At 37.9% G+C, this 19833-nt stretch overlaps 3 protein-coding genes across 3 annotated transcripts; 1 reads left to right on the forward strand and 2 right to left on the reverse strand.

Annotated features, from left to right (window-relative positions):
* Positions 1 to 2107: 2107 nt before the first annotated feature.
* On the forward strand, positions 2108 to 4727 carry LOC101293068 (isoamylase 2, chloroplastic-like). The gene has a single exon (XM_004292555.1). The coding sequence runs from the start codon at positions 2108 to 2110 to the stop codon at positions 4712 to 4714; it is 2607 nt and encodes an 868-aa protein (XP_004292603.1). The 3' UTR covers positions 4715 to 4727.
* Positions 4728 to 9499: 4772 nt separating this feature from the next.
* On the reverse strand, positions 9500 to 14021 carry LOC101296340 (endo-1,3;1,4-beta-D-glucanase-like). Its single transcript, XM_004290627.1, has 8 exons — positions 13906 to 14021; positions 11641 to 12090; positions 11506 to 11527; positions 10646 to 10775; positions 10412 to 10502; positions 10207 to 10296; positions 9940 to 10037; positions 9500 to 9827 (listed from the first exon to the last, which is right to left on the reverse strand). Exons 2-8 carry the CDS (start codon positions 11846 to 11848, stop codon positions 9681 to 9683), a joined length of 786 nt encoding a protein of 261 aa, XP_004290675.1. The 5' UTR covers positions 11849 to 12090; positions 13906 to 14021; the 3' UTR covers positions 9500 to 9680.
* A 2703-nt stretch (positions 14022 to 16724) lies between these two features.
* LOC101296625 (endo-1,3;1,4-beta-D-glucanase-like) lies at positions 16725 to 19464 on the reverse strand. Its single transcript, XM_004290628.1, has 7 exons — positions 19233 to 19464; positions 18908 to 18929; positions 18013 to 18136; positions 17799 to 17889; positions 17572 to 17661; positions 17278 to 17378; positions 16725 to 17115 (listed from the first exon to the last, which is right to left on the reverse strand). The coding sequence occupies exons 1-7, from the start codon at positions 19378 to 19380 to the stop codon at positions 16975 to 16977; spliced, it is 717 nt and encodes a 238-aa protein (XP_004290676.1). The 5' UTR covers positions 19381 to 19464; the 3' UTR covers positions 16725 to 16974.
* Positions 19465 to 19833: the final 369 nt, after the last annotated feature.

The following is a 19833-nucleotide window of genomic DNA, read 5'->3' on the forward strand; positions in this document are numbered from 1 at the left end:
AGGATCATATGGAATTGACATTTCCTCCTGTCTATAATAGGAAATACAGTATCCATTGTCTGACCTAGTGGGGCGGTAGATCGTGACATGGTTGCAACCTTCTAGTGCCAATATGAAATCAGAATTGTTCTCGAGCGGCAACACAGTAGGAAAGTTGTGTTTTTGTAATGATTTTTTATGTTCGAGTTATCATTCTATTATGTCAAAGAAAATGGAATGTTTGTTAATTAGGATAACACTTTTTGGTAAGTAGTGTTTGTGAGGATACTTAAGTTTAGTAAAATCTCGTGATTTTTAGTATGGGAAGTTATTGTAATGTGAGGATCCCGTGTAATGCGCCCCTTGTATTATGTGATTTCATTAATAAATTTTGAAGGGAGTCGCACTAGTTTTTTTCAAAATCTCTATTAATAAAGCCAAAAGGCTTTTTTAACTTTATCAACGGTTAAATTTTTGAACTACCTATAATATCCTTGATTGATTAAAATTTTAAAATATGTCTTCTAACATATGAAAGATAAATTAGTAATTGCAAATATTGGAAACAAAAAAAAAACAAGAAAGAAAGAAACTTAAAATGTGAGAGGGGGAGAGAAAAGTGGGGAGGGAAATCAGACTTTGAGCATAATTGTAATAGTAAAAAAAAAAAAAAAATACAACAACACGACACATAGTGTTGGTCAAGATACTATGAAGTATAATGTATTCAGAATCATTGTGTACAATCTTAAGTCACTTAAGTGAGAGAGAGACATTACAAGTTTACTAACCTCATAAGGAAGCAGTGGAGATTAGTAACACTCTCCATCCTTTTTTAACCAAGAGAAAATGTTACCTAAACCAACCTTAGAATAAGGCGATGGTGTGTTAATATCTTCTCTACCATAGTCAAGACTTCAAAATATATCGATGATTTGTTTTGTTGTATTTGAGCCTTCTATAGAGATTTATATCACTAAACCAAACACTCAAACAGTGGTAAATAAATATAATTAAATTCATTTTACCCCCTTATGATTTATGGGTGATTTCATGTTAGTCCCAACACTTTTAATTTCATCAGTTTACCTCCTAAACTCTTTAATTTCTGTTTGCCGTGCCCAAATTCTCATATTCCATTTGAATTGACCGTTAATTCTAGATACAAGCCTCATAGTTAAGGTTGAAATTATCAGCAGTTAACGTCTGATTTGGACAGAAGATAGGACATTGGTCACGAAATTTAAAAGTTTAAAAGGGTAAACTGATAAAATTAAAAATACAGGAATTAATATAGGAATTAATATGCTCTCAAAATCTCGTGGGTAAACTGAATTTAATTCAAATAAATACAACTTTTCTAAAATATCCAATCTTTATTTGTTTTTTAATAACTCACTGCTTCACCCATCAATTCGAACTCGATCAGCCTTGCTGCGTTGTGCGGCTTATATAACCTTTCCATATAACGACGACATCTCCCATTTTGTCTTGTTCCTCCTCTTCACTCCCACCTCGCTCTCTGTTTCTCTCTCAACATTTCCAGTTGCACCACTCTCAGCAAATCCAGTGATGTAAGTTCAATACCTCTCACATTCCTTGTATTTCAATCATTCCTCATATTTCTTGATCTGGGTGTTGTGCTATTGTTTTGCTCTATGTCAAAGTTTGTTAATTTATATGTGAATTATGACCACCCATTTACAAGTCCTCAATTGAGAATTGGGTTTATCTCGTTTTCTTGTTTTACTTTACCTTTAGGTAGATTATTTGATGACCCTTTTATGGATTTCACTGTTTGATGATTAACACTGAGGTTGGCTATTCATGATCCTCTTTTGGTTTCCAATTTGGTGATTAGATAGGTTTGTTTTCATAATGTTGTCAATGCAATTGTATTCTACAGCATTAAAATCATGATTCTTTAAATAATGCCTGTGATTAGGAAGTTTGATCATGCATACAAGTTCATGATTTTCAAGGATCTAAGATAAGGCTGATTGGTGAATTTATGAGCAGTTAATGAGAATGGGTATGTTTCATTGGAACAGAATACGCGTTCGTGTTCAGTAGGGAGATCTTCTTTCTTGCCCTATCTGTTTGGGATTTTCCAGCTTTGTGACTGTAGATGGCGCTGTCAATTACACCACAGGCCTGTTGTTGGGCCTGTGGAACAACCAGTGAGTCGTCTAAGCTGACAGCCAATACTCATTATAGAGACAGAAAGAAAACTACGCTAGGTTTGGTGAAATTGGATGCAGAGAGAAAGCTAGTTTTTGGAGGATTTGGGCAGAGTTTCGCACAGAGTTCACTACGGGGTTGTCACTCGAGAGTGCAAGCTGCATCTGGAGTTTCTATTGAACCAATGGAGCAAAATTTTCCCACTGGTACTGAAGAAACAAACAAGGTATCTACTTATCTATTTAGGACAGAAAATGGGGATCTGATAAATGTATTTGTTAGAGATAATACTGTCAACTACAGTGTGTATGTTGAACTTTCATCATTACAATTGTCTAGTGCTGGTGACAGGCTAGTCATCAGTTGGGGCATGTATAGAGCTGATTCATCCAGTCTCAAGCCTTTAGACTTTATTGAAACCCCATTTACAAAGACTTCTTCTGGCAGTTTTACTCTTGAATTGGAGTTTGAGGCTAAACAAACCCCATTCTATCTCTCATTTACTGTGAAATCTCTGGCAGATGCTAATTTAAGTGGCCTGGAAATAAGAAGCCATAGGAAGACAAATTTCTGTGTCCCAGTTGGTTTTGGTCGAGGTTGTCCTACTCCATTGGGTCTTTCCTATTCCAGTGATGGTTCAATAAACTTTGCCATTTTTTCTAGAAATGCAGAAAGTGTGGTTTTATGCTTGTATGATGACCCCACAGCTCAGGAACCTGCTCTGGAGCTTGATCTAGATCCATATGTCAATCGATCAGGTGACATATGGCATGCCTCATTTGAAAGTGCATGGACTTTTTTGAGCTATGGCTACAGATTTAAGGGGACCTCACTGAGAAACACAAATAGCTTGGATGAAGGGAATGTTCTTCTGGATCCATATGCTAAGGTCATTGATGAATCTATCGCTAATAATAGAGGAACAGGGTTGAAGTTACTAGGAAGACTATGCGAGGAACCTGTCTTTGACTGGGATGGTGATGTTCGACCTCTCCTGCCAATAGAGAAACTAGTGGTTTATCGGTTGAACCTTAAACGTTTTACTGAGCACAAGTCTAGTAAGCTACCTACTAATGTAGCAGGTACATTTTCTGGTTTGACACAAAAGTTGGATCATTTCCAAGATCTAGGTGTAAATGCAATTTTGTTAGAGCCAATTTTCCCATTTGATGAGGAAAAAGGTCCTTATTTCCCTTGCCATTTCTTTTCACCGATGAATTGTTTTGGACCATCTGGAGGTCCTATAGCATCTATCAACTCAATGAAAGAGATGGTGAAAGAGTTTCATGCCAATGGAATAGAGGTCATACTGGAAGTTATTTTCACCCATACTGCTGAGGGTGAAGTGCTGCAAGGAATCGATATCTCATCTTATTATCATGCAAGTACGACTGGTGATTTGGAAGCAGGAAACTCTTTGAATTGTAACCATCCAGTTGTGCAGCAAATGGTATTAGATAGTCTTCGATACTGGGTGACTGAGTTTCACATTGATGGTTTTTGTTTCATAAATGCATCATCTCTGTTACATGGGGTTAAAGGTGAGTACCAATCTCGCCCGCCTTTAGTTGAAGCAATTACTTTTGATCCACTACTGGCAAAAACCAAGTTCATTGCAGACTGCTGGGACCCTCATGAAATGGTACCAAAGGAAACTCGTTTTCCTCATTGGAAGAGATGGGCAGAAGTGAATACAAGATTCTGCAATGATGTGAGAAACTTTTTGAGGGGTGAGGGTCTTCTTAGTGACCTTGCTACACGGCTTTGTGGGAACGGCGACATCTTTTCAGATGGACGAGGCCCGGCATTCTCTTTCAATTTTATTACCAGAAATTCTGGTCTTCCTCTTGTGGACCTTGTTAGTTTCAGTGGCAGTGAGTTAGCTTCAGAACTGAGTTGGAATTGTGGGGAAGAAGGGCCTACAAGTAAAACTGCTGTACTAGAAAGACGCCTTAAACAAATCCGTAATTTTCTGTTTATCTTGTATCTTTCATTGGGTGTTCCTGTCCTTAACATGGGAGACGAGTGTGGACAATCTTCAGGTGGTTCCCCTGCATACAGTGACAGAAAATCTTTTGACTGGAAGGCACTGGAAACAGGTTTCGCTACTCAAATCACACAATTCATTGCATATTTAAGTTCACTCAGGAGGAGGCGGAGTGATCTTCTTCAGAAGAAGCACTTCTTCAAAGAAGAAAATATTGACTGGTATGGAAGTGATCAATCTTTACCTAGGTGGGAAGATCCTCTATGCAAATTCCTTGCTGTGAGGTTGAAGGCAGACCAAGATGAAGTGGAGAACCAATCAAATAGCGTATATGCTGGTTTAAGGGGTGACTTGTTTTTAGCCTTCAGTGCAGCTGATCAGTCAGAGACTGTTATTCTACCTCCACCCCAAGAAGGTATGGCATGGAGCCGTTTGGTTGACACAGCTCTCCCATTTCCTGGATTTTTCTCAACTGACGGTGAGCCTGTCATTGAGCAAATGAAGGATTTATGTGCTTATGAAATGAAGTCTCACAGTTGTGCTCTGTTTGAAGCCAGAAGCTTGTAGTGACATCTACCTTGCCTTTCCTACTGCCTTGTAGATGATTATTTCTGGTGCCTTAATGTTTCACAGGCATATGATATAATAAAGCCTTGAAGTGCAGCGTCGTGGCATATAGGTACTGCTGTAAATCGCCTGTAAATTCACTAGCTTTTCCTGTAATGCTAGCAACTTTTAATTGCAGCAATAAAATAATTGTCACTACCTCATCATGTATTCATAATCTGAGATGAGCTATACAAATTTTACATCGTTGTTGCCCAATAAAAAGACAAGAGCAAAAACACAGAGCGCAGCAACTAAGCCATTCTCGTCTCCGGTTCTGGCGGACATGGCAGTCCATCATTGTGAAGCAGAGAAGATAAAGAGAAGACCCAACTTCGACTTGGCAAGCGAAGCCACAGCGTGATTGGCTTCACGGAACGCAATCCCAGGTTATAGTTTCAAAACACTGACTTGTTTTTCTATCTCATCTATTAAAGAAAATAACTTCCAGTGCTTGCATGCAGAAGAGGTTCCGAATGTTGGTGATGACCTCCAAAGCATCAGATTGAATCACAACCCCCAGGAAATTCAAATTGGAGGAGGCTGCCACTTTATCGGAGTAATCCAAAGCCATATTGCTGCCAGCTTGCATCACACCAATGCACCCGATCAAGGTAAATATCCACTTTCGAAGTTTCGATTATGTGCCTGTTGTCTGTTGATTCATGTTAATTCCTCTAACTGTCCAGTGTTGCTATGTGTTTCTTTGTGTACTTGAGACCCAATGGAGAGCTAAACCACACTGCCTCAACCCACGAACACAGTAGAAATAGAGGCTCATTTGTTTCTTCATAGGCTCATTTGTTTGTACAGAGTGAGAGGAGCAGCAATCCGGAGATTTGATTTGTCATGCACCCAAAACTTCATGCTTAGTCCATGGCCAAATAATACAGTCCTCACCATCGAGCCTCCCCATAGGCATAGAGGGGTTGTAGAAGTTGTAGGATCGAGCCCAACTGCCAGGTTCTAGTCGATTAGCTCATAAACACGTTTGGGAGCAGTTAAACTAACCGGGCAAGTAGTAAGAAGTGGGGGAGTACATCAGCAGGGTGAAGCCACTTCTCCTGCCAAACCTTAACCCACAAAGAATACGGTTGTGGCAATATGTGCCAGCATTGTTTAGCTAGTAGAGTAATATTGTAGTGATTCAGAGCCTATTCCGCGCACCCGGGTGCGCTGTATAATTTTCAATCTTTGAAACCTAATCCCCCATCTTGCTTGGGAATACACAGAGAACTCCAGCCTTTCTGATGAACTTTGTTGCCATGATCAGAGGAACCGCACCAGAAATTCCCCATTGCTGCATTGATCTCTTCACAGATCTTCTTAGGGAACATAAAGCAGGACATACTAGCTGAGACCACTGATTTGATGAGAATTTCCTTACTCGCTGTAGCAAGGCATCATTCCTTCCAAGGTTCAACCCTCAATCTTTCTATCAGTTCTTTCTTTGATAAAAACCGGTGCTTCTTTGTTGGATCTTCCCCGAACGGTTGGTAAGCCAAGATACGTACCCGGACGATCAACTTCCTTAAAACTCAAGGGGGCACACATAAGCTTCTCATCTGCTCCGATTTGTCATTGTTTATACTTTGACCCGAAAGCCACACAATAGGCCGAGAAAATATTGACCAAATTCCAGCAATTCAGTAGAGTATAGCCTTTAGGAAGAATAGGGAGTCATCAGCGAATAACAAATTAGACAGAGTAGGACTAGCACGGGTCAGTCTAAAACCCAACAGAGCTCCCTCCATAATGGCATCCTTGATTCTAAGAGAAAGAACTTCACTGATGATGAGAAAAAGGTAGGGTGAAAGTGGATCACCATGTCTTAACCCCCCTGCTAGGCTTGAAAGAGTTACCTGGATTCCCATTGAGAACTATGGAGAAGGATACCCCGTTTTGGCACACTTCATGATAAGCCGAATTCAGTCACTTGAGAGCTTCCTATCGAGTTTAAGACCAAATTCATGATTTCCTCCCTCCTTCAACAGTTCAACCGGAGATAGTGATAGGCTTCTTCATGGGCAATCATAATGTTGTCATGTATGAGTTTTCCTGGCACAAAAGCATTTTGGTTTGCAGAAATAATATCCGGGGAAGTTAATTCATAGTGCAATGATCATCCTTGAGGTAAGAAGTTGGGGCCTTATGTTAGTTGAACTTGAATACAAAAAATTTGGTTCCATAATTTCTGTCTGATGTTTTGCACGCAAATAGTTCGTTGTCAAAGTCACATGCGATTTCATTTTGGGTTAAATCATGGGAGCATTTGGCAAAGATCATAACTAAGTTTTGTTTTTCGGTTTAACCATGAAAACAGTTTTTCTGAATAAGTGTTCGTCGGCAAATGTCATCGACTTAAATCATGGGAACAATTTTGCCTAAACAGTGCATGGTAATCCAAAGTTAAAGAATTTAATCCCCAGAACCTTGATAGAGTTTCTCCATCAGTGTGAAACGTTAAGCCGATAAGGGTCATTGGAACATGTAAAGCATACTACCTCACAGTGGAAGTGAAAGTCCTATCAAAGTTACATGGAAGCTTGCTGCTTCAATAGGTCTATTAAGGTTCCAATAATTGGTCACTTCCATCAAATTGGTGCTCTTGGATGCTTCCCTTTAGTGCATTGCAAGATAATGTCTGCAGTGATTGGCGACACTGGCATAGTGCAATTGTTGTGCAAATGACATTACCGTTTCATATATACATCCTGACATAGACTTAGGAATCGCCAATAATAGTGTTTTTATTGTACTCTGGAAATCCCAAAGGAAGCAAGTTTAGAACAGCTTAAGAATTGCTTACATTTCTCCTATTTTCCTTCTCACCGTACTTATTTGACTAACTGATTCTAGAGTTGAAAAAACACTGATCTGGACCAACATGGATTCGACACTAAATTAAGTTTTTACCCTTAAAGAAGCCAATGATAGTGCACTAGTTTTATTTGTGTTTGAGATCAGAATGTCTGTTGCAAAAGACTTTCAGGGTATCAGTCTTTTGGAAGTAGTAGTTTTTCAACTGTGAACTGTGCAAGGGATTGAGTAGAGCGACACTTGAAGGGTGTAGCAAAACTGCAGCCTTAGTGTAAGAACCCTTTGGTAGCTCCGCAAGACCGCAACTTCTTTGCCGGAGTAATTTAGTTTCATAAGTTAGAAGTTAGGACAACAATCAAGCCGCAATTAATCAAACCGAGAAAAGGACTTTCTGAGCTCTACGAGTCTACACATAAGTGGGAGTCGAAGTGTTTTCCACACAGATTCCTGCAGCTCCTATCCAGGATAGCCCTTTGTTCCTTCGAGCAGCAATTATACGTTTAGCATCTTCAAAACCTTTGTCCTTTATAATAGTTGGGGGTGGATAAAGCAAAATTCTTTGTTGGAATATGACTAAACTTTATAACACAAGCAAACATGTATATAGTATACAATGCAATTGCTCTTCTTTTTTTTTCTTTTTTTTCTTTTTTCTTTTTAATACCTGAGAATGATTCAGAAACAAACTGTTCCATGGCCCTAACCTGTCCGTGTTGATAGGATTGTATGGATCTCCATAAGAGAAGTCTGGAACCACAACTTGGTAGCAACTTCGTCTGCAAATTTCCTATTAGTGACAGTAGATAGGTTCCAAAAATGAGTAAAGAAAAATAAACACCCATACCAAATAGGATGGGAAACAAATCTCAAGGCAGGTATAGAAGACTATACAGAAATCTTAATAAAGGAGCCCTGCTGAGTGCTGAGTGAAATGTAAAGGTCTTGTAAAAGTTCAAATGTGGGAAATTGCCATAGATGTTACAAGCGAGGATTATGGCAAGCTTGGAATGAGGAGGGCCGGTAACATAAGGCGTTGAAGCCTCCAACTTTAGTAACTCTTCCAACTCCAGAGGTTCTGCTAAGGTTAGGTGGGTGCTCCCAGCATGGAGGACCAAACAAATCTTTGTCGCAGCTACAGACACAAAGTCACATAGAGCAAATGTAACATGAGGGTGAACATTCTAAGCATTCAAGGATTATGTTTTCTGATGGCAGCCAGAGTAGGGATTTATAGAACTAAGATCCACACTCTAAGAGCGTGCCTTTATAACCGGAACACAGCAATCCGATCAACATTGATCTGTAGGTCATTAGAATGTCAAGAGGGCTGTGCTGCAGTTAGAGACAGACCCCCGCTTGCGTTTAAAACCGGAATAGACCACCATGTACTGGCATTATTTGCATAAACTAGACAATCTGGAAAAGTTGGACTATACAGTGACATGTTACAATCTGCATGATTGTAATGTTTACTATCAACAAAATGTTGACGGGAACGTGGTGAGTTCATACTCTTGTATTTGTTTATTTGACACATTGAAGAAGTGTCGGTAACGATAAATGTCACATGTAAACGTTGTCTTTGGAGATTGATATTTTAAGTTTAGGATTATCAATCTAATCATGGGAATACAGTGCATCGGAGACCTATTGGTAACCCAAAGTTACGGAATTTAAGCCCCAGAAACTTGATAGTGTTAACGTTAAGGGTCTCAGTGGAACATGTAAACATATTACCACACAGAAGGCCGAAATCTATTAAAGTTGGAAGCTTGCTGCTATAAAAGGTTTCTTAAGGATTCAACTATTGGTCACTTGAATCAAATTGGCGTGGATGCTTCCCTTTATGCATTGCAAGACTAATGCAACTCTTGTGCCAATATGACACTAGCATTTGATATCATACATCCAGACAGACTTGGATATGCCAAATAGTGCTTTTTAGTAACTATATATTGTATTTCGGAAATCTCAAAGGAAGCAAGTTTAGAACAGCTTACATTTCTCCTAATTTTCCTGCTCACCATTCTTTATTGACAAATGATTCTACGGTAAGCTGAGACAAAACTTTGTAAAAATGATGGCAGGCATTTCACAATCCACAGAATTATCTTTTTTGAACATACTTAGTAAACCAGTCCAACATATCTTGATGAGCTTCGTTAGCGCTTTTGACAGCAGTCACATTGTCTTGTTGATACCTGACAGTCCATCCATGCGAAACACCAGGAAATATTTTCACAAAGTTGTCAACCTGTAGAACAAAAGCATCAATGTGAGATTGTTTCTATAAGAAATTTAACACAGGGTTAACCATTCCTGGCAGAGAGTACACATCTGGCTGTTTGAAGTTGGGAGATGCTTGCCTTATTAGTGGATAAAACCTCTTTAAACTGCTTCATGAGTTCAGGTGGAGTGCCATTGTCAAATTGAGCGACCAATATGGATATTGGAGTCTTAACCTCTGGCATAGATGAACAAAGAAAAAGAAAACACTGGATCAGTAACTTAAAGAAGCCAATGATATATATTTTTTTCGTTCAAGATCAGATTGCTTGTTGCAAAAGATCTTCAGGATATCAATACTGTAGGAAGTGGTTTTTCAACTGTGAATTATGCGAGGGATTTCATACCTTTAATATCATCAAGAGTTACACGGGAAGGGTGTAGCAAAACTGCAGCCTTAGTGTAATAACCCTTTGCTAGCTCCGCAACTACTTTGCCTGATGAATTAAGTTTCAGAAGTTAGAATAGTAACCAAGCTAATTACTCAGACCAAGAAATGGACTTTCTGTGATTCTATGACGATACACATAAAAGTGGAAGTTAGAGTTTTACCTCCCCAACAGAACCCTGCAGCTCCTATTTTGGATGCCCCTTTCTTCTTTAGAGCAGCTATTAAACGTTTAGCATCTTCGAAACCTTTATCCTTAAAAATAGAATGGTGTAGATATGACAGAAGCAACATTCTAAGTTAGGACATGACAAAACTTCATAACACATTGAAGGAAAATATGTATCTATAACGCATTTACACATTTTATTTGTAAAAGAAAAGATTCAGAAACAAACTGTTCCATGGTCCTTAAGCCAGACTGTCATATTCCTCTGGGTGTTGTTAGGATTGTATGGCTCTCCATAAAAGAAGTCCGGAACCACAACATGGAATCCAGCAGTGCTAGCAACTTTGTCCGCAATTTTCCTAATAGTGAAAGTAGATAAGGTCCCAAAATGAGTAAGGAAGTATGAACACCCCCAACAAAATATGATGGAGATAAATCTTAAGGCAGGTATACAAGATAAAGTTATAAAGGAGCCATGCTGAGTGAAGAGTAAAGGTCTTGGAATTGCAGGTAAAGTTTCTACAAACTAGTGGAGAACATTTAGTTGATTCTATGACCAAAGTCGAAGAACATCTCCCAATTAAGCATGAAAAGCCTATACAGGAAGTGGTAGATCGATCCATATTGTAGCTAAGTGCTAATTGCCCTAATCAAATCTCTCCAAAAGAAATTTATTAAACAAAACCAGCTAAAATACAGGACATATAGTGCTTTCTGTCAATGGCTTGAAACAGATGTAATGAAATAGGAACAATAAGCACATTATTTGGTAGCAATCAATCAACGTACTGTTGGACTAATTTTTCCGTTACATTTAAAAAAACTAGCCTTGGTCAGGCAACAATGTCATATTCATGAACACAATTTCTTCATCTGCAGCGAAGCCAAATGATCAAATAGCTAGAATCATATCAAAAGCACAAATCGGATTAACGTGTTTGACACTTTGATTTCTTTCAAGACACCCTTTGGCTCTTAATATGAATCCAACTAGAACCAAGTCAACAATTAAACATATAACCAGTATAAAACTATAAACTAGAAAACTTCAGTAGATGCAGAGCAGGCCAGTTGAGAAAGTGGGAATACCTTAAGTTTGGCGCTTCATATCCTTCAAAATAAACATATAAATCACTTGTTAGTTCTTGTAATAACCAAGCAATCATTGTTTCATAATCTAACTAGCACACATATGAAAGACAACGTTCATAAGTGGGAAATTACCATAGACATCAGATGCGAGGATTATGGCAAGCTTGGAATGAGGAGGGCCAGTAACATAGGCCTTCAAGCCTCCAACTTGAATAACTCTTCCAGCTCCGGAGGTTCCGTTAAGGTTGGGTGGGTGCTCCAAGCATTGAGGACCAGACAAACCTTGTTGCAGTTGCAGACACAAAGTCACACAGAGCAAATGTAGTAGGATGCTGAACATTCTGGGGACTCAAGCTTGTGATGTTCCGCTGGATTTGATTATGTGTTTCTTGAAGTCAAAGCCAGAGAGAGAGAGAGAGAGATGATGGGGATTTATAGATTTCAGAGCCACCCACAATAGCGTGCGTTTATAACCGAAATAGAGGGGTCAACCACGAATAAAGGAAACAAGCCATTCTCCCATGGAAGAACTGTATTCATACAGAAATTTTTCTGTCCTCTATGAGAACCACGTCAACATACCTAGTGCTTTTCCTTGGTTAATATGAATTCATCATGTAGTATTTTTTAACATGTCATAATAAAGTAAAACAATTATTGTATTTAACGTAAGTAAATTCAACTTTATTTAAAAAAAAAATTGAAGTAAAAACAAACAAGATCAAACAAAAAAAAAACCCAGATCTAGGGTTCATCTCATCTCCTTACCGAAAAGAAAAAAAAATTAGATTTCCATGATAGTTCACTAAATTAAGATCACTCACTTAGTATTATAGACATTCTAGAAACTCTTTTGCTTTGTTCTTTCATGAGAACATTGGGACATTTGAAAGAAATGTGAAGGTTTAATAAATATTTTGGAGCAGTTCAAACCCAGCTCCGAAGACATATAAAAATCTCCTTGTTGTTTACATGTTTCGGTTTAAACTCTAGCTAATCCAAATTCGATCTCCAGAAATCAATTTCGGTTTCAACTACCATAGAGATCTGTGATTTTTTTTCTTCTTCTTTTTGGTAAGGAGATGATGAACCCTAGATCTGAGTTCTTTTTTTGTTTGGTTTTACTTAATTCATTTTTTTAAGTTGGATTTACTTAAATAAATACAGTAATTGTTTTACCCTATTATGACATATAAAAAAAATACTACATGGTGGTTTCCTATTGGCCAAGGAGGATCACTAGGCATGCTGACGGGGTCCTTCTGGAGGACAAAAAAATTTCTCGTATTGATAAGCAATATAGATAGTTCCAACTTACAACCGATGTAAGTATCATTGTGCTTGATTCTCTACCAAAGAGTTGAATGTAGGAAACAAAAGTGTGATACTGACTAAATATCGATGTCTGAACGTTTCTGTACTAATGTACATATAACGGTAAATAAGAAACAAAAAGAATGTATCTGAACACATTTCCTAACGGTGATGTACATGTGACGGTAGATAAGAAACGAGAAAAAGAAGGTATCTGAACACATTTCCTAAAGATGTACTGATGTACATATAACGGTCGATAAGAAACAAAAAGAAGGTATATGAATACATTTCCTAATGGTGATGTACATGTAACGGTAGATAAGAAACGAGAAAAAAGTACTCGCTTATAGTGTCGTAGCACATTCACTAACAGAATAGTTACACACCACATCAGCAAGCAAGAACCAGAGCAATGTTGACACGATGTTTGTGATGTAAGAGCGCGTGATAATATAGAAAGATTATGTGATCTACACGATTTGCCATGATATATTAGGAAAACTTTCATCAAAAAACCTAGAATTGATCCATTTTAACTATATTTGGGGCCATTATTTTCTAACAAAGCAGGATTCGTGGGCTTATTGGAAGCACTAAAATTGAAAGTTTTCAACCTTTGAGAATCAAGAAAGAAATAATTATAGAACAGCCTGCAAGATTGAGATCAATATAATGGAGGATTTTAGGTAATTAAATCCTATAATCAAATTTCGTTTGCTACATCTAAGGAAAGTCACCTCACAGAAGGAAGCAGATACATTCCTTTCAAACAAAAAAAAGGAAGCAGACACATTTGGCTCTGATCGAAAATCTGTAGGGCGTTAATTGAGTAATTGACGTTTCTAGAAAATTAAAACGTTGAATTATAGATCCGCCAAATCGTATTTAAGTTTTCAAATTAATAGTTCTACCAAAGACTATAATTAAGTCATAATAGAATACGGAGTCAGAGAGAGATGTGCTGCAGTTAGAGCCAGATCCCCCACTCTTCTTTCATTGTTTAAAACTGAAATGGACAGATGGACCAGTATTTCCACTTTGAGACGATAAGATAACAACAGTTTATTGAATCACACCTACCTGAAAGACGTCGCATGCAAGAAGGAACCTGCTGCATTTGACTGGGTGTGATGTTCAGACCAATGCAGGGTGTGAATCCATGTATATTTGTTGGCACCAACTTTCACATTTGATAATGAAGGGGATGATGATGATGATACATGAAAAGGGTCTGAATTCATGACTAGAGAGAATATGCGGTTGTTTGATTCATGCTAGATTTGGGTCGACAGTACTATAATCTGTGTTTCTCAGAAGAGAATCGAAGGGTCTCTTTAATTCATTTATGTACCTAGTCACAACAGTTCTCAGAAGATCTGACTACATATATGATCATATATGGTTCATAGTTCATACTACCAACCAGTCATAAATAAAAGAGGAGAATAGTGTTTTTGCTCCCATCCCCTTAACTCTTGGTCCATGCTCACATGCCTTTTTCACAAGGAATTACATGTTACACAATACTTCTTGAGGAGGCATTCTCCAAGCCTCATCCTTTTTCTCATTTAAACCTAACTGTCCTTCTTCCCTTAATTTATACTTATCGTCCAACCGTGGTCCTATAACCATTTTCCGGAGAATTATTAGGTGTACCTGGCACATATCAGGCGTGGTGTTCCCTTCTGTTTTATTGGTCTACATATTTATATACTTAATTTTGATTGGTTCAATAATTTAAATTCACTTTATTTTTTTTTCACCCCTACTAGTCCCCACATGATTCAAGCAATCTTATTGGTTAAAACTAGTCAAGACCATTACCACGTGGTATTCCCGGACCACCTAATAATTACTCGCATTTTCCTATATCTTATATCCACATTTAAAATTTGACTCACATGCACAAACCTTTTTTTTCAAACCAAATTATGCCGAAACCACATAATTGATGAATAGTTAAGTAAAGATAAAGCCCTTTTTAGGTTTAGACCTATTTTGGCTCTAGTTGTATTTGGGTTAGAGATGCCCCTTTTAGGATTTCTGGTAACACAATATTACAAACAAGACCAAACAGTAGGCAGACATAACAACGTACAAAAATCTAAACAAAATACAACAAAATTCAGGCGAACTATCAACTAGTGAAGGTGCAAACCCTCCAAAAGAGGAAACAACTATAGAAAAGACACATGATCGCCACTGTTACAAATTGAATCGCTTCGAGACACAGAGATATCACTGTTTCAGCGACCTAATTAAAGTCTCGTAGATAAAAGTTCGAATGTCACGTTTACACATTTAGAATAACTGCGGACATCTTGATATCCTACTACCATCAACATATCTATATTGGGTTTAAAATCAAAATTCTACATTCGTAGGTCTTACGTTAGTTGATTCAAAAGAAAACATGAATAGAAACTTAAAGGTCCTAGAGGGGGGTGAATAGACATTTTTTTGAATTTTCGTTGACTTCTGTATCCAAGGATAGCAATGACTTGTGCTATCCCAGATTCACAGGATACGTGTTTGCAGAAAGCAAATTGCAGCAAATAAAGAAACAATACAAGGATGTTTTTTACTCGCAGAAACCCTGAATGCAGGGAGAAAAACTGCATGTCTTTAACTCTTGAGAGACAAAACTTTCCACTAAGTTGAAACAACTTCTTACAAGAATAATAGTTCTAGTGATACATTACCACAGTGCTATCCTTCCTAGTCCCTAACTAGTCTAGACCTATTCCCTCTCTTGTTTCTAAGCTCTTACAACATGGAAACACTTTTAGAAGCTTTGTTCGTGAATTCAGCTAACCACTAGCTGATTCAACCTTGAACGCTTCTTGGGTTGGTTGCACTACATATCCCTCATGGTATGCAACATGATATGAGTTGATGAAAGAAGTTTTGAGTTCAAGCTCTAAGGTTTACAGTCACGAAGAAGACTTAGAGCAGCATGAACAATGCAAGCTAAAACTAGACTCAACAAAGAAAACGCAATAAAGCAGTTTTCAACAACTATTGAGCAAAGCCAAAGCTATAGATATATATAGGCAGACAAGGCATCAAAGATGATGCCAGCTGACCTCAACATGTTTCAGAAAGGTTTGGACAGAAGTGTTTGGTTCCCCATACTGAAAGTGATGTAACCAAATGGAGAGTTGACACAAGCAACCTCAATAAGACAAAGATACCTTTCCTAAAACATGAACGATTCAAAACAGGGAGCAAAGAGATTTGAAACCCTCTTACTCAGTCCATTAGTGGACCTTGACACAGCCGATAGCTACTGGTCTTTCAATCACACAGGGACCAGCTTTATATTGGATAATGTATCATAAAATCCAAGCTGAAGCCTTGAGCATCAAACCATTTGGTCACGGGTTGGCATAACAAAAGATCTCAACCCTTAGACTGGTTTGAGCGCCAACGCACTTCTCACAAACTCAGTTGTCCATTTGAATTTGAAAGACCTATTAAACTAATATAACAGACTTTAAAACTCAGGACAGCAACAAACTCAGTATTAGGATAGCAAGCGAAACTGTTAACCTCTGTGAAAAACAATGATATGCAGGTTTTACCTGAAACCATAAGAGATATTAGTGCCACTTGTTCTTGATTAGATAACAGCATCTCAAGATGTTTTGCACGATAAAAAGATTGCCAACTATTCTTATACCTTCAAAACTTATGAAGTTTTGCCACTATAAGATAAATGAATCCAAAATTCCCATAGTATGACTCCCTTCAACGTCTCATACCATGAGCCTTAATGCCTTATCCAGGAGCTCCAACACTAAATCAATAACTTATAGTATCATGACACAACGTCATATTAGGCCAACTTTATCATCAGATCGGACATTATGCCGAAACCTCTGATCTTTTTCTTCTTTCAAACTTTCAGAATAATGTAAGACACATGATGCAAGATACAATGAAAATTGATGCATGGATGCAACTGGAGCACTAATGTCATTTCCCCTAATTTATGCCCAAATGCATTTAGGGAGCATGTAAAATGCATACATTCCTCGTACTTTTCTTGCCCACCATGTATTCTTTAATTTATTGAGAACTGATTCTATGCTAAGTTGCTGCTTTAAGCATACATATGATGGTGAGCATATCTCATAGCCCACAAGGTCACTGCACATACTTGGTAAACCAATCCAGCATATCTTGATGAGCTTCATTAGCAAGTTTCACAGCAGTCTCATCGTCATCTTTATATCTGACCGCCCATCCATGCGGAACACCAGGAAATATTTTCACATAGCCACTAACCTGTGGAAATAAAGCATCGATTCAAAAATCGTTATGTGAATTGTGCATACAAAGACTTGTTTTGACATTATATTGACATTTATAATGAGTTTCACATCCAAGAGGCATGTGAGGAGATTTGAAGGATGAACATCTGACTTTCTGAAGTTGGGAGATGCTTACATCAGGCTTTGTTGACAAAACCTCCTCAAACTGTTTCAGGAGTTCAGGTGGAGAGATCTTGTCAAACTCAGCACCCAATACGGCTATTGGAGCCTTGACCTCTGGTATAGATGAACAAAAACAATTAAGGAAAAAACACTGAACTAGTAACTTAAGTATCACAAGAAGCCAATGATAGTGCAGTAGTTCAATTTGTCAGATTGATTGCTTGGTGCGGATAAAACTTCCAGGACATCAGGATTTCGGTAGCACCTGGACTTTCAACTGTGAATTCGTGTATGGTAATATTCATACCTTTAATATCATCAACAGTGACACGAGAAGGGTGTAACAACACTGCAGCCTGAATGCAATCAGACTTTGATAGCTCCACAACTACCTTGCCTGATGTATTAAGTTTTACAAGTTAGAATGGTAACCAAGAGTTGGTTATATCACCAATCATGACATCTAATCAAGCTCAAGACATGGACTTTAGAGCTATCTCTCTACACATAAAAGTGTGATAAAGAGTTCCTCACCGCCCCAACAGAACCCTGCAGCTCCTATTGTGGATATCCCTTTGTTCCTTAGAGCAGCAATTACGACTTTAGCATCTTCAAACCCTTTGTCCTTAAAAGAACACAAGGGAGGGGAGGTGACAGTTGCAACAGTTTTAGGATATGATACAATTGATAGATTGAAATATACATATGTACTCATGCATTTTCAAAAGAATAAGATTCAGAAACTAACTGTCCCATGAGACTGTAGCCACACAAGCCTCTCAGTTTTCTCAGGAATGAATGGATCTCCATAAAAGAAGTCCGGAACCACAACATGGAATCCGCCAACTCTTGCAGTTTTGTCTGCAAGTTTCCTTCACAGTAGATAGATCTCAAATTGAGTCAGAAAAAAGAATGACAACACAAACAAAGGAAGGTATAAAAGTTTAACTCTTGAAGCAGATCGAACTCTTCATAAAGAAGCAACAGAATTGCTTGCATGTAGTTTCATGGGTGAATCAGAATACAGGTCTTAGAAGTGCACATCAATTATTCAGTTCTGCAAATTCAGTGCAGAATTTACTTATATGAGAATCCCCAAGGTTCTCAAGAGGTGAAAAAACCCAGTGCATCCTCATATACATCTCCTCATTAAGAAAGAAAAGCCTAGGAAATGGTAAATCTCAGCATAGTAAGTACTGATTGACTTTACTGAATGCATTCATCTGAAAAACCTTACTGACTTGACCAACCTAAATACTAAAAGCACAAAAGTTCTATCGAAAGGGTTTTCACTGATCCATATGCATCCCTTCATAAGTTGTTTTCTATAGGCTCTAAGGTAAACACAAATTCGAGCATAACAATACCAAAAGACTACGCACATTATGGAAAATCAAGAAACAAATGTAATAATTTGACTGTTGAATTAGTTACTTTCTTCCACAATTTTTAACAAACTAAGAGCTGCACAAACGGCATCATAGAGCAGCCAGATCATATTACTAACTGTTTATGAAATACTACAAATGGGATAGTTTAACACTTCGTTTCTTTCCAAAGTACCTTTACATAGCCTATTTTCTCTAAATATCACTAAAACTAGAGGATGCATTAGAGCAGTACAGTTGAGAAAGTAGGCATACCTGAAGTTTGGTGCTTCAAATCCTATAAAATGAACAGTTCAAACTACTCTTAGAACTTTGAACTACCCAGCAACAACTGTAAAAAATAACTTAAATTTACAAAAATTTAGAGATGATCTGGACAACTTGACCAATACTTTACTAGAAGCATAGAAAAGAAGTATTTGAAGCCAAAGCAAAAACACACAAGATTAGAAACTAATCAATATATGCAAGAAAAGAGAAAACTTAGCAGGAACACACAATCTAACTAGCTAGCATCTAGATAAGAAAAGTTCCAAAAAGTAGTAGTTGAAATGCAAGACTAAAAGAAGCAGTATATTACCAAAGATATCAGAAACAAGGAGAACGGCAAGCTTGGAATCAGAAGGGCCAGTAACATAGGCCTTCAAGCCTCCAATTTCAGTGACTGATCCAGCACCGCAGGTTGAGCAAAGGCTCGGTGGGTTCTCACAGCACTGAGGACCAGACATGGCTTATTACAGACAGTGTAATACTAGCTCAATTTTGAAGAGATCAATATGAACTTATGATAATGGAAGATACAAGAGCACAGTGACCACTACAAGTCTGAAACAGATTATATGGACGAGAGGGGTTGGGAACTTTGGATCGTGTCATAAACCAACTACACGAATGATTGGGATGATGGGGCCTATGTTCAATTATCTAATGCTAATGCTATTCACATGGAAAGTTGGACACCTTTTTTCTATTCAGACGTGGATCTTTTTGCTCGAATTTTTAGTCTTAATCGTAGTTGGTCACAATCATGGAGCAATCCAAACACATGGTCCTCCATATTATATCATGTAAATTTGTCTGATATTCCTGGCCTTCACTAATTGTAGACTTGTGGGAGTGTATAGTAGGCGTTTTTACTTCATGTAAGTTTTTTTTTTGATAGATTCATGTAAGTTTCATTA

This window comes from Fragaria vesca, linkage group LG2 (assembly GCF_000184155.1).
Source record: "Fragaria vesca subsp. vesca linkage group LG2, FraVesHawaii_1.0, whole genome shotgun sequence".
In the NCBI taxonomy this organism is placed as follows: domain Eukaryota; kingdom Viridiplantae; phylum Streptophyta; class Magnoliopsida; order Rosales; family Rosaceae; genus Fragaria; species Fragaria vesca.

Excerpts from the sequence above, each read along its gene's own strand:
- LOC101293068 (XM_004292555.1), top strand. The coding sequence starts at position 2,108 with ATGGCGCTGTCAATTACACCACAGGCCTGTTGTTGGGCCTGTGGAACA.
- LOC101296340 (XM_004290627.1), bottom strand. The coding sequence starts at position 11,848 with ATGTTCAGCATCCTACTACATTTGCTCTGTGTGACTTTGTGTCTGCAA. Across the intron at positions 10,038-10,206 it reads AACTCTTGATGATATTAAAG|AGGTTAAGACTCCAATATCC; the intron begins GTATGAAATCCC and ends CATCTATGCCAG. Across the intron at positions 9,828-9,939 it reads AGGTTTTATCCACTAATAAG|GTTGACAACTTTGTGAAAAT; the intron begins GCAAGCATCTCC and ends TTTGTTCTACAG.
- LOC101296625 (XM_004290628.1), bottom strand. The coding sequence starts at position 19,380 with ATGTCTGGTCCTCAGTGCTGTGAGAACCCACCGAGCCTTTGCTCAACC. Across the intron at positions 17,379-17,571 it reads CACTGTTGATGATATTAAAG|AGGTCAAGGCTCCAATAGCC; the intron begins GTATGAATATTA and ends CATCTATACCAG. Across the intron at positions 17,116-17,277 it reads TTTTGTCAACAAAGCCTGAT|GTTAGTGGCTATGTGAAAAT; the intron begins GTAAGCATCTCC and ends TTATTTCCACAG.